Below are 14,444 nucleotides of genomic sequence, written 5' to 3'. Positions count from 1 at the left end.
CAAGAACAAAGGAGACAATTTACAGTCATAAAATGTTTTCATTTTTGATCTGTTGGTTTATATGTTAAAAGTCCAGTCTATACAGGTTAAAAGAGGAACATGCTCTCAGATCCTTTCATGGTTTGTTTTGGTGCCTGCCACAGTGAAGTCACTGTGGCATGTAACTGCATAGACAAGAATAAACTGTTTCTGGAAAGTCTCATGGGAGATGTTACTATAAATCTGACACCACAAAGACTGGCACAAGCTTGCAGGAGAACATGTAAGTGCTGTACTATCCACACAAACCTTCAGATGCCCTCTTCACTCAGATGATTTCCTCACCCCATTGCTGATGGCACTGGCCTCCCCACTTTGTTTTACTGACTTTCCTTGTGTTTCATACTGTGCCAGTGAGAAGATATTTAAGAGAATACTCCTCATCCTCTGTAGTTGTTTCAGTACTTTTGATATCCTTCCCATTTGGATTTATTTCATTACAACTGTGAATTTCTCAATATAAGGTGCAATGAGATGCTTGTCAACTGCAGAAATGACAGAAAATCACACAAGGAGAAAGCAAAGCAGTAAAATTTCTTCAGTCATTACCCAGAGCAGGTTTGAACCAAGGCACTGCCAGTACACTATACTGTGCCAATATTAAGTTAGTTAAAGCTGCATAAGTGTGTACGTTTTGGGTGTTTGAAGCAGCTCTCTGAGGTCATGAATGTACATTAGACGCTGTTATAAACTCCTATAACTGGAGTTCAAAAAGCACTTAAAAATAAAACAGTGGTGTCAATGTTTTAAGCTGTTCTGTGTTCAGGAAATGAATGCATTCTTTATAGTATATATATATATATATATATATATATATATATATATATATATATATATATATATATAAATTAAGCATTTACACACTGTGATCTTGTTCACATTCTTAATATTAACCCATTTCGCTCAGGAGTGCCCTCTAGAGTTTGACAAGCCCAAAAGACAACTGAGTGGTAATTCTCTTGTCTACAAATTCTCTGATTAGGCTGCCACGCATAATCACAATCAGTGATGTACCTAGGGCTTCTAGAAGGCCTAAAGTGACTAATTTTCTACTGAGGATCAAAACGTGAATTGGTTGATTCTTCTGTTGTGTCGAAATTATGCTGATTGTTGATGTAACTCTTCAGCACTTGAAGTCCTGACCAGTAGAAAAGCACACTTAGCTGTATCTACCTAAACCATGGACAAAATCAATTCCTGATTGGCCAATTTTCTGCTTGGCATTTCAAGACTTTAACCCTTTTGTTCCCATCCTGAACTTAACAATGAAACAGGAGTGGTACTGTAATACTTGCAGAGTTTAAATGCAATCATTATTCTATTGAATAAAAATTAACATTTAGTTTCCAAAAATCATTAGGCCTTCTCTGAAGTAGTAAATAAAATGGCGACGTTTGTGCTGTAGACATTGTGGCCCCTGGTCTTTATCACCACCACGGTAAAGAACATCTGAGTCTGTAACTTTCTCTACAGTTAACCATTTCATGTCAAACCACTCTGAATGACTGATAACATCTCAAGGACATACTTATTCAGAAATATTTAAAAACGGTAGAATTACCCTTTAAAATCAGTGACAGGCTTTACTGTTAACTGTAGTGGCTTGCATGGAGATAAAAATGTGTTAACTCTGACCAAGGGTCGTTGCGAAGTGAAATCGGGGGTGTGAGCTTAAGCTTCACAGCGACATAGACCACTGTAGTCGTGCGTCATTCTGTAGTCTGTGTTATGCCCATATTAGCAAATCCGGGTCCAAGCTCCATTTCTCTACATAAAATCGTTCAGAACCCGATATGTTTTGTCCTGTGTACATTTTCCTCCTGAGCATCACTGGATCCTCTAATGACCTCGTAATTCAAAGAGCCTTAATACTAATATTTCTACATGTGAGCTGAAGCTACTGCGCATCAATAAGATGTCACTAAGATACACGAAAGTAAGGCAGGCTAACGCGGTGTTCTGACGAGTTGTGCTACCTAATCAAAATGTCTTACCGTGGCGCATATTTATGGGTATACCCATAAATAAAATCTCTAGGTAGGACATTACGAGCCTTTGATAAGGAGCCTAAAACTCCTTATCAAAAACTACTAGCTGTGTTAAAACCACGAGGCTGAATTTAGCTTCTTTTTTGCCAGCTTCTTTTTCAGGTGTTTTGCCTTAAATGGTGCAGCAGTTGTGATTAGCTATCACAAACATTAGCAAACGGGACAAAACAATACTGACCTGTTGGTTCGGTGAAACAGCAAAAAGAAGTTGTCAAGCAGAAATCCAGAAACCTGCTCATATCATGCCATTCAACTCTCCATGAAGCTGAAGTCTGCTTGTTTTTTGCCAGCTGCTTGTTCGAATTTTCCCATTGCCAGTGAACTCCAGTGCCATTTAAGGTGGAATGGGAAAATTCGAACAAGATGCTGGCTAATGTCCTGAAAAAATGTCCTCAGAAAATGTTACCAATATTAAAATAATAATTAGGATACTTTGATAACCTAAATAAGCTTATCAAGGGGTGAGCAGTGATATTAAGCTGAGTCTGTACTGAATTAGCCTGAATGCAGGTAAGTTTGTAGAGCTTTTCAAATCAAGCTGTGCACAGAACGGAGAGATCTATCATGTTTCAGTAAGTAACAGACGAAGAACAGAGAACTGCAGGGAAACCTGCTTCTTTTGTTCTGACTTCTTTTCATCTGCCCTCAGTCTGTACATGGAAATACACACCAGACTGGGAAAGCATGCTGGTTTGTACGGTTCTTAAGGAAGCTGCCAGTCTAATAATGTCAATTCAGTGCACAGTAGCATTTGTTGTATGTTTGGGTTCCCCCGTTTTATTTCATTTTAAAACTGAGCAACTGCCTGATTTACCTCAACAGTTACGAATAGAATCAAGATTCTCTTGACGTTTATTCTATGACTTTTTTCCGCTGAATCGTATTTGGATCTAGACATCAGTATTATGTGTAAAACTCAATGCCAAAAACTGCACTGCAGTGCACTGGTATGTTAGGTTGTTGTTAGGGTGTTGCCAGGCAGCTGATATGGTATTTCAGGTGGTTACTAGAGTGATGTGGTTGCCATAGTATTTCAGCTGCTTGCAAAACCATTGCAAGATGGTTGTTAGGTGTTTACTATGGTATATTAGGTGGTTCCTAGGACATTACTAGGACACACCTAGAGTCAGGTGGTTTCTACATCATTCCAATTGGTTGCGGGATGTTGCTAGGTGGTTACTTGGATGTTGCTAAGCAGTTCACATAATCATATGTGGGCTGTAAAAGGTGGTGAATTTTGAGCTTATAATAATAATAAGAAGAAGAAGAAAAATAACTGGATGTTAGCAAAGTCTTGTGAGTAAAACACAATAGCAAAGAACCGCAATACTTCAGTGTTTATTTTCTGACAGTTAGTCTCCTCCGTTCTGAAGGACGTGGTGGTCTGAACTATGACGTGCCCTTAACTGCCCTCCTCTAAAAATGTCATGACCTGGAACATAAACCAAAAAACCTGCATAAGAGAAGTGTAGAGAAACACTTCTGAAGCACTTCTTCATTTTCATTTATTGCATGTAAACATATCACATTATCTCATTTGTTTGTTTTTTTTATAAAAACACTAAATATCTGAGCTTTACTGCTTCTTCTGTTTGTGTTTACTTCCTCTCCTCCCTGGCTAACCTGATCCTAGGTTGGCACGTTGTTTCGTAACCAGTCATGCTGCTGTATCTGCTGCAAATTAGGCCTCCTAGTTGGGGTACGCTGCAGGCACCAGCCAATTAGATTACGGCATTCTGCACAGAGTGACGGGATTGGGTGGGAGAAAGATGCTTAACCTCTAAATCTTTTTGCTTTTTTCTTCTTCTACATTTCAAAAGCACCACCATGTGATGGATGGGATGCAGCTATAACATTCAAACTATTATTAACTTATTTACACTATATAATATATAAAGTTTTATACATTATTATAAACATATACATTTAGGGACATCTGGCCTGAACTGCAAATTCTCCAGCTGTTACTCTGCACATTCACCTCCAAATACAGATTTTGTTTTCAGTCTTTGTTCCTCTGTCCTCAGTTACAAGGTTAAAGTTATGAATCATTGTCATTTCCACACTCGTTTACCAGGATGCTCTCATTTATCTCACCATCAGATAGTCCATCTCTGAAGTGCAGAGCCCCATCAATGATGTCATCATCCTTGGCAAAGGGAAGGAACCCGCAAACCATCCTGAACATTAGGACACCAAGGGACCAAACTGTTGCTGGACCAGCATGATACCTCTCTTCCAGAAGAAACTCAGGAGGGCAGTATTCGTTTGTGCCTGTGAAAATGAAAGAGGGAGAGAAATGAGCAGAGCTGAGCACAGACATTCACTAACACTGAACAGCTAAGTTGCTTGTTTTACCTTCAAAAATGTTGTAACCATATTTCTTGATCAAATCGCCGCAGCCAAAGTCGATCAGCTTGACCTCCAAGGTGTCCTGGTTGATCAACAAGTTCTCCGGTTTGATGTCCCGGTGCAGGACACCTCGCTTGCTGCACTGGAATGCCGCCACCACAGACTGCCAGACTATATCTCGCGCCATGTCTTCAGTGACGTGACCTCCATAGTCCTGAAGGAAACTGTCCAAGCTCTTGCAAGGGTCAGGGCGCTCCAGGATCAAGATGTAGCGGTCAGGCTCATCAAACCATTCGATGAGCTGGATGACGGTTTTGCAGATGGGTGGCTGGCTCATGATCTGCAGCAGAGCCACCTCCACAGGCACAACCTTAAACTCAACAGGCTGCAGGAAAATAGGTGGTTAGATGGTGAGGAATTATCAGTGAAGATCATAAGGATGGACTCATGGTGGCTTAACATCATTATGTGTTACTATCAGCATTTATTTCAGTCAAGATTTGGAAGTAAAGAGCGTTCAGAGGCTGCAGGTGCACTTACACTTTGGACATATCGGTCATCATGCAGTTTTTGCACAAATTTGATGGCCACCTGCACACAATCACAATAAATATGATAAAACTACAAGCACTGAAAAGGGAAAAGAAGAGATGATGATAGTAATATAGAATTTAGAGAGTGAAAGAGCTCAGAACCTGTAGGCCATCAGACACTCGCTGTCCTTTGAAGACAGATCCAAAGCTTCCTTCGCCTAGTTTTTCTCCAACAATATAGCGAGTGGCAAAGGTGTCTATAGAAAAAAGTGTTACAAATGAACATCAGCCATCTTCAAATAATCTAGCATCAGTTTACTAATCATTAACTGGCTATGAGAGAAGCAGTGAGATCTAGTTTCTGACCAGGCCACTGTAAATATGAATCATTATCATAATTATAGTGCACTATGAATAAAATGAAGTGTAGATGATTTAGGTGATAATAGACTGACCAGGCTTGGCGGCTTTCCTCTGTCTACGAGTCTGTCTCTTGGGCTGCTCCACTGCCCCTTTTCTCTTCTTCCTCGCTGGAGCTTCAGTGTTAGGAACCTCCAGCACTTCAACCAGTCCTTTCTTAGCAGCATTGTTGTTTGTTCCCTGCAGGACAGTCTGGCTACAGCCTTCCTCTGACCTTTTTCTCTTTCCAACTGAATACAGGACCATCATTTGATTATTAAAAGTAATACATCTCATATTATCATCTACATTTCATACAACATAAGCTGAATATATCTACAGTAATGATAATACTAGGAAGATACATTGTATTATACGCTAATTTTCTTTTTTAAAGGATGTGGTGATGTCGACAGGCACTCGTACTGCACTGGTGGTCATAAAAGTCTCTGATGGAATCTAGATCTTAATCTTACTAGAACACAACAAATAGACACAGCATTAATGTACACAGTTAAACTCGGACTGTGTGGAACAACCTTTGTGTTCAGAGCGCTGCTCCATCATCTGCTGTATGAGCTAAAAACAACCTGCAGACTCAGTTTCTTCTAAAAGATTTAACTATAAATTATGTAAACTAGACGTGTGGAACGTGTTTTTCTCGTCGACTGACTAGAAATGGCAAAATTCCTCGCGCAGAAAGTCGTGTCGTTATCCTCATCAATTATGATGTCATAATGAGGGCGCTCTGATTGGCTCATGTTGCCGTGACGCTGTTTAGAATTTTCGTCTTGTGAACTGAATTTGTGTGTATTTAAAACTGTCAGATGTTTCCAAAGAAAACACGACTCAATAAAAAAATACACTAAACTGACTCAAATGAAAGATGCAGTGAGAGGCCATTCATCTCGTATGTAAATGTATTTGAGAGTTAAAGCCACGCCCCCCTTATTGTAGCACAACGTGATTCCGTTACTCATTACACGCGTTCGCTTCTCTCTGTAGTTTCTATCTGTGGCCAGTAGATGGCGGACTGTCTCTCTGATAGGAACAGTCAACGTCTGTAGAAAAACTGCTGTTTCAGCTCCTCACATCTAAATGACTGAACTACATTATCATCTCATAGTTTGGAGACCATATAGGGATATATACAGCAGTGAGAGAAAGGCTGTGAATGCTGTACTAGTATATGGATTTTTGTATGAATGGCTCTTAAAATGTGATCTACTCTTCGTACTGCAGCAGTCTGAGGTCTCTGTATATGTGTTTACTGATATTAGGTTTAGGATTTAGTTACAGTAGCTACAGTAATCCAGAAGTCAGGAGAAATACCCCCAAAGAGGAATATAAACATGTGTGTTTAAACTCGCATAGTATCCACTACAGGTACAGTGTGTAAGATGAACTCTTTTACAGTCATTTCTAAGATTAATTCCTACATTGTGTAGTGCAGTCTGTGGTTTTCCTGCACTGACAGAACTCCACTGATACTCTCTTTAAAGGTTATTTTAGAAAAGCGCATTCAGGAATGTGATGCTGTTTTGAACAGATAAACATGCTGTTGGGCACTAAGAGATCTGTTGTTTCTGAGTTCAGCTATGAGAGTTCATGGTATTCACCTTGTTTACTTTTATGTTTAAGGTAGAATTTATAGGGTCAGTTTCCTGGACAGGGATTAAACCCAGTTCTAGACTGCACAGGATTATGACTGGTGATTCTCCACTGAAAGATAAATAGAGTCCTGGGCTAGACTTAATCCCTGTCCTGGAAATAATGACCAATAAGGTTATTTACTAGTGGCTTGTTTGATTATCTTTCATGATTTAAGACTTTCTCAGTTGTCAAATGTCAAATTCCAGTTGTTCAGAGTCAAACAGCCAGGGGCGCTTTAACCTGCTTGGGGGTCTTGTGGCTACAAGTGGTTATGGGCCCTATGTGTGTAGTTACACACAGAATCCAAAACTTCCACAACTGCCATTCATCATCTTACCTTCACTGCACAAACTTAGACTAAGCTAAAGTTAGCTTCTTATCTACCAGGGTTTAGAACAATCCATTCCACTTTAAATGGTGCTGCAGTTGCATTCTGGCTGCTGTAACTGTTGAAATTCACACTGAACTTGAGGTGAATTTCAACTTCAGATCATGTGCACAAGCTGCACTCTGCCCAGTCTGTCATGTGACACATTTCCAGTAGTGTGTGGTACAGTTTACTCTGTCAAATCATCAGTATCACCAAAACAAACCAAGGACAAGCTGTAGTCTACTGTCTGATTTGGAGGCCTAAAACAAACCTTGCAGTAAACACACGTGCAATCTCCACACAACTCCCAGAGTGAGCTGGGAGATAACTGTGGTCACACACATCTTCAAATAGAGAAGATGCGATGTCATCAGCTGGGACTTCAGAGATGACTGCAGCAGACAGGGAAATATTTAATCCTGAGCTGTAACATTGCCGGCTTGTCCAGGTGACACCCTGCAACGGATCATGAGACGCTGAAAAACATTCTGGAAGTGTGCAGGAGTTGAGCTGTTGTTCCAGCCACCTGACATGATAGAAACATAGTGGCTCTGTTCAGTAAATTTCATCTAAAAACTGGCAATCCCACAAGTCAAAACATCTAAATGGATTGATGGTATAACATGTAGAAATATTTTCAACAATATATTTGCTTACTTATAGTTACAAGTATCTACTTTCTATTTAAATACACAAATGCAGTGTGTGGCAGATGTGATACAAAATGCACAGTTCAACAGTAATGGTAACAGGTCCTGCTGATGCTCGGCTGGAATTAAACAGGAACTCTAGGTGGTGCAGACATATTGCTGAGACAGAAGTAGTTCTGAGATCATCAAGGTCAAGGTGTTGATGTTGTGTATGTGTATGTATTAGTTCTTAACACCAATCAAAATGATGAGGCATTTTAATTTTACATATTTAAAATACATCCGTATATTAGCAGTGTTTAATATTATTATTAATATGAACGAAACTGATGGGGCAATTTCAAAATTCCTCTGTGTTACACTGTAAAAAAAATATTTCAACTTTAAGAAGAAATAACCTGGCACTCTTAAAATTGGGAGTTCACTAAACATGTAATATTAATTTTACAGAACAATAAATGTGTGTTACAATTTCTTATTTTTTATATTATATTTACATTTATATAAATTTACATTTATTTGTTGTGTTAAATTTATAATCTACAAATTTAAAATTAAAACTTACACTTTTTAAGGCAGCCAGGTTACTTATTTTTATATGGTAGAACTCCAGATTATTTTTTACATTGTAGTTGGGTTTGATATTATTACTGAAATGAAAGAAACAGACAAGCCAATTTGAAATGAACCTCTTTGGGCGGTAAAGTGGTGTCCCATCACGCAGTGCCAAAGTTGTCAAGTACAGCTGGGCTCCTCTCAAAAACTCAAACATCTCTTCCCAGTTAAGGAAACCAAGTGGAGCCTTGAAGCCTTTGGAAGGTGGATTATGACTGTTGATGGTGTCAATCTGTGTCACCTAAAACACAGCCTAAACACTCAACATTGCAAAAGTAAATAATTGGTTAAATGACACAAGATGATATTACAGGCCAGAAGTCCAGGTCTTCTATTGCTTTGTGTGTAAACTCATTTTAATTAATCAGTATATTAAATTCTCTGGCCTATTGTGGGAAATTAGAGCTAATGTATTGAACATTACCTCAATAAACTGAACCGTGGCTGAACAAGCCTGGAACTGTGGATAACCAGCATTCTTCAGCATTTTCAGGGCTACTCCAACAGACCGGCTAAGAGTATGTGCAACCAACGAGACCTTCATCTTCTGACTGTTAAAGCTGACGTGTTTCCTTGTGATCCGTTTTGCAGCATGAAGACCCTCTTTCTCTTGTACATTATTTAGATGGCAAATATAGCACCAGTCCACTTGTCCATCAGGACTTACAATAGGACCGTAAGCCTGCAGCATATTTCGTATCAACTTTAACATATGCAGGCATCCATCATCACAAACACTCACTCCCTGGTTGAAGGGTGAGCAAAGTATGTCTTTAAAGGCTCTGTCGCATTCAGTTTAGCTGGCACCCAACACATGTTGATATTAGATGTCCTTCCATTGTCACACACAGTACGTTGATGCCTCTTTTGTGCAGTGCCTCTAGGGCATGCTGCAGTAAAATGTTCTGGGAGTCTGGTGTCAGTGTGTTAGTGATGAAGTAGGCAACTGGGACCTTCCACTGACCTTGCAATCCCCTGACCATGAACACAAGGGCCTTGGTTGCGTTACTGGTCTCATCAGCATGACCTCCAAGATCTACAAAGCCAGGCATCTTTTGTGTACAATGGTCACACTGTACTTGCCGTCTGATGGTCATGGCATTCATCAATGCACACCTGACTATATTTTGCTGGCTCTTTGCCTCTTTCTTTGAAGCATATTTAAGATAGCTTTAAGTTTAAGAATTTACTGAAATATGAGCTGAAAAAACACAAAACACTAAAGTATTTCATGAATGTGTTACAAGCTTTATGCTAATACTAACCAGACACTAGAAGACTTTGAAAAGACTTTTGAAAGACTTTTTGAAAGCCTGACACCCTCTCACATCTAAAGACAATGTCAAAGAGTTTTTAGTCACAGACTATGATTTTACAAAGACTGGGGTTCTTGCAGTGTCACTATTTGCAAGAATGCGACTAGATTTTTGAAATTAGCCTATTTCCCATCATGCACCTGGTGGAAATTTACCAGCATAGAAACCCTTTTTCCTTCTCCACTCTATAGTACTAATGGGAAGATACTTTGGCTGAGCTTGTAAAAATCTGGGGCTCAGCCCAGTTCACTGTAGAAGTATATATTTTTGCACATCGTCACCCAGTGTTTTTTTAACTGACCGTATAATGTTACTTTTTTTATTTAACATAAAGATTTACTCATCAACAAAACATGCAGCGCCTCAGCAAAAAACATACACCGAGTGAGACGAGCTGATTTCACAGTTCATGCAGTATAAGGTAGCTGATGATTTGCTGTAGCCAGTAAGCGCACCAAATTTAGTGTAATACCAAAAACGTGGTTAGGGGGCAGTGTAACAATATTGTTACTTCAGAGATCATTTCATACACTTATCAGTGTACAACATGTATTATGCTGAATCAAAAACATGCAGATATCACAGACCTGCTATTAGAATAGAGTTTTTGATTTTGTAGGAAAAATAATGTGCTGAGCCTTAAAAAATAACTGTAAATGAGCTCATCTTACACACTGTACCTGTATACTGGATACTATGCGAGTTTAAACACACATGTTTTTATTCCTCTTTGTGGGGTATTTCTCCTGACTTCTGGATTACTGTAGCTACTGTAACTAAATCCTAAACCTAATATCAGTAAACACATATACAGAGACCTCAAACTGCTGCAGTACGAAGAGTAGATCACATTTTAAGAGCCATTCATACAAAAATCCATATACTAGTACAGCATTCACAGCCTTTCTCTCACTGCTGTATATATCCCTATATGGTCTCCAAACCATGAGATGATAATGTAGTTCAGTCATTTAGATGTGAGGAGCTGAAACAGCCCCAGTTCTTGTGCAGCTGAGCTGCGCAGCAGTTTTTCTACAGACGTTGACTGTTCCTATCAGAGAGACAGTCCGCCATCTACTGGCCACAGATAGAAACTACAGAGAGAAGCGAACGCGTGTAATGAGTAACGGAATCATGTTGTGCTACAATAAGGGGGCGTGGCTTTAACTCTCAAATACATTTACATACGAGATGAATGGCCTCTCACTGCATCTTTCATTTGAATCAGTTTAGTGTATTTTTCTATTGAGTCGTGTTTTCTTTGGAAACATCTGACAGTTTTAAATACACACAAATTCAGTTCACAAGACGAAAATTCTAAACAGCGTCACGGCAACATGAGCCAATCAGAGCGCCCTCATTATGACGTCATAATTGATGAGGATAACGACACGACTTTCTGCGCGAGGAATTTTGCCATTTCTAGTCAGTCGACGAGAAAAACACGTTCCACACGTCTAGTTTACATAATTTATAGTTAAATCTTTCAGAAGAAACTGAGTCTGCAGGTTGTTTTTAGCTCATACAGCAGATGATGGAGCAGCGCTCTGAACACAAAGGTTGTTCCACACAGTCTGAGTTTAACTGTGTAAAATTAGCGTATAATACAATGTATCTTCCTAGTATTATCATTACTGTAGATATATTCAGCTTATGTTGTATGAAATGTAAATGATAATATGAGATGTATTACTTTTAATAATCAAATGATGGTCCTGTATTCAGTTGGAAAGAGAAAAAGGTCAGAGGAAGGCTGTAGCCAGACTGTCCTGCAGGGAACAAACAACAATTCTGCTAAGAAAGGACTGGTTGAAGTGCTCGAGGTTCCTAACACTGAAGCTCCAGCGAGGAAGAAGAGAAAAGGGGCAGTGGAGCAGCCCAAGAGACAGACTCGTAGACAGAGGAAAGCCACCAAGCCTGGTCAGTCTATTATCACCTAAATCATCTATACTTCATTTTATTCTAAGTGCACTATAATTATGATAATGATTCATATTTACAGTGGCCTGGTCAGAAACTAGATCTCACTGCTTCTCTCATAGCCAGTTAATGATTAGTAAACTGATGCTAGATTATTTGAAGATGGCTGATGTTCATTTGTAACACTGTTTTCTATAGACACCTTTGCCACTCGCTATATTGTTGGAGAAAAACTAGGCGAAGGAAGCTTTGGATCTGTCTTCAAAGGACAGCGAGTGTCTGATGGCCTACAGGTTCTGAGCTCTTTCACTCTCTAAATTCTATATTACTATCATCATCTCTTCTTTTCCCTTTTCAGTGCTTGTAGTTTTATCATATTTATTGTGATTGTGTGCAGGTGGCCATCAAATTTGTGCAAAAACTGCATGATGACCGATATGTCCAAAGTGTAAGTGCACCTGCAGCCTCTGAACGCTCTTTACTTCCAAATCTGGACTGAAATAAATGCTGAGTAACACATAATGATGTTAAGCCACCATGAGTCCATCCTTATGATCTTCACTGATAATTCCTCACCATCTAACCACCTATTTTCCTGCAGCCTGTTGAGTTTAAGGTTGTGCCTGTGGAGGTGGCTCTGCTGCAGATCATGAGCCAGCCACCCATCTGCAAAACCGTCATCCAGCTCATCGAATGGTTTGATGAGCCTGACCGCTACATCTTGATCCTGGAGCGCCCTGACCCTTGCAAGAGCTTGGACAGTTTCCTTCAGGACTATGGAGGTCACGTCACTGAAGACATGGCGCGAGATATAGTCTGGCAGTCTGTGGTGGCGGCGTTCCAGTGCAGCAAGCGAGGTGTCCTGCACCGGGACATCAAACCGGAGAACTTGTTGATCAACCAGGACACCTTGGAGGTCAAGCTGATCGACTTTGGCTGCGGCGATTTGATCAAGAAATATGGTTACAACATTTTTGAAGGTAAAACAAGCAACTTAGCTGTTCAGTGTTAGTGAATGTCTGTGCTCAGCTCTGCTCATTTCTCTCCCTTTCATTTTCACAGGCACAAACGAATACTGCCCTCCTGAGTTTCTTCTGGAAGAGAGGTATCATGCTGGTCCAGCAACAGTTTGGTCCCTTGGTGTCCTAATGTTCAGGTTGGTTTGCGGGTTCCTTCCCTTTGCCAAGGATGATGACATCATTGATGGGGCTCTGCACTTCAGAGATGGACTATCTGATGGTGAGATAAATGAGAGCATCCTGGTAAACGAGTGTGGAAATGACAATGATTCATAACTTTAACCTTGTAACTGAGGACAGAGGAACAAAGACTGAAAACAAAATCTGTATTTGGAAGTGAATGTGCAGAGTAACAGCTGGAGAATTTGCAGTTCAGGCCAGATGTCCCTAAATGTATATGTTTATAATAATGTATAATACTTTATATATTATATAGTGTAAATAAGTTAATAATAGTTTGAATGTTATAGCTGCATCCCATCCATCACATGGTGGTGCTTTTGAAATGTAGAAAAGAAGAAGAAAAAAGCAAAAAGATTTAGAGGTTAAGCATCTTTCTCCCACCCAATCCCGTCACTCTGTGCAGAATGCCGTAATCTAATTGGCTGGTGCCTGCAGCGTACCCCAACTAGGAGGCCTAATTTGCAGCAGATACAGCAGCATGACTGGTTACGAAACAACGTGCCAACCTAGGATCAGGTTAGCCAGGGAGGAGAGGAAGTAAACACAAACAGAAGAAGCAGTAAAGCTCAGATATTTAGTGTTTTTATAAAAAAAAACAAACAAATGAGATAATGTGATATGTTTACATGCAATAAATGAAAATGAAGAAGTGCTTCAGAAGTGTTTCTCTACACTTCTCTTATGCAGGTTTTTTGGTTTATGTTCCAGGTCATGACATTTTTAGAGGAGGGCAGTTAAGGGCACGTCATAGTTCAGACCACCACGTCCTTCAGAACGGAGGAGACTAACTGTCAGAAAATAAACACTGAAGTATTGCGGTTCTTTGCTATTGTGTTTTACTCACAAGACTTTGCTAACATCCAGTTATTTTTCTTCTTCTGCTATTATTATAAGCTCAAAATTCACCACTTTTTACAGCCCACATATGATTATGTGAACTGCTTAGCAACATCCAAGTAACCACCTAGCAACATCCAGCAACCAATTAGGATGATGTAGAAACCACCTGATAAAACCCTAGCAACTACCTGAAACACTCTAGCTATGTTCTAGGAACCACCTAATATACCATAGTAAACACCTAACAACCATATTGTTATGCTTTTGCAAGTAGCTGAAATACCATGGCAACCACATTGTATGACTAGTAAGCACCTGAAATATTATATCAACTGCTTGGCAACACCCTAACAACAACCTAACATACCAGTGCACTGTAGTGCAGTTTTTGGCATTGAGTTTTACACACAATACCTTGCTGATGTCTAGTTCCAAATACGATTCAGAGAAAAAAGTCACAAAAATTGCATAAATACGGAGCCCTGATGATGACATCCTGTATAAATA

The 14,444-nt window shown here is 39.7% G+C and overlaps 2 protein-coding genes across 2 annotated transcripts; one reads left to right on the top strand and one right to left on the bottom strand.

Moving 5' to 3' along the window:
- Positions 1-4,128: 4,128 nt before the first annotated feature.
- LOC118814549 (serine/threonine-protein kinase pim-1-like) lies at positions 4,129-9,711 on the bottom strand. Its single transcript, XM_036580204.1, is given in 5 exon segments — positions 4,129-4,824; positions 4,980-5,030; positions 5,135-5,229; positions 5,428-5,622; positions 9,624-9,711. Coding segments are annotated over 5 exon segments (1,125 nt in total).
- Positions 9,712-12,435: 2,724 nt separating this feature from the next.
- On the top strand, positions 12,436-13,510 carry LOC118814024 (serine/threonine-protein kinase pim-1-like). Its single transcript, XM_036579698.1, has one exon. It carries the CDS (start codon positions 12,545-12,547, stop codon positions 12,905-12,907), a length of 363 nt encoding a protein of 120 aa, XP_036435591.1. The 5' UTR covers positions 12,436-12,544; the 3' UTR covers positions 12,908-13,510.
- Positions 13,511-14,444: the final 934 nt, after the last annotated feature.

The sequence above is a fragment of the Colossoma macropomum genome, unplaced genomic scaffold (genome assembly GCF_904425465.1).
Source record: "Colossoma macropomum unplaced genomic scaffold, Colossoma_macropomum, whole genome shotgun sequence".
In the NCBI taxonomy this organism is placed as follows: Eukaryota; Metazoa; Chordata; class Actinopteri; order Characiformes; family Serrasalmidae; genus Colossoma; species Colossoma macropomum.
This window is presented reverse-complemented; position numbering and strand designations above follow the sequence as displayed.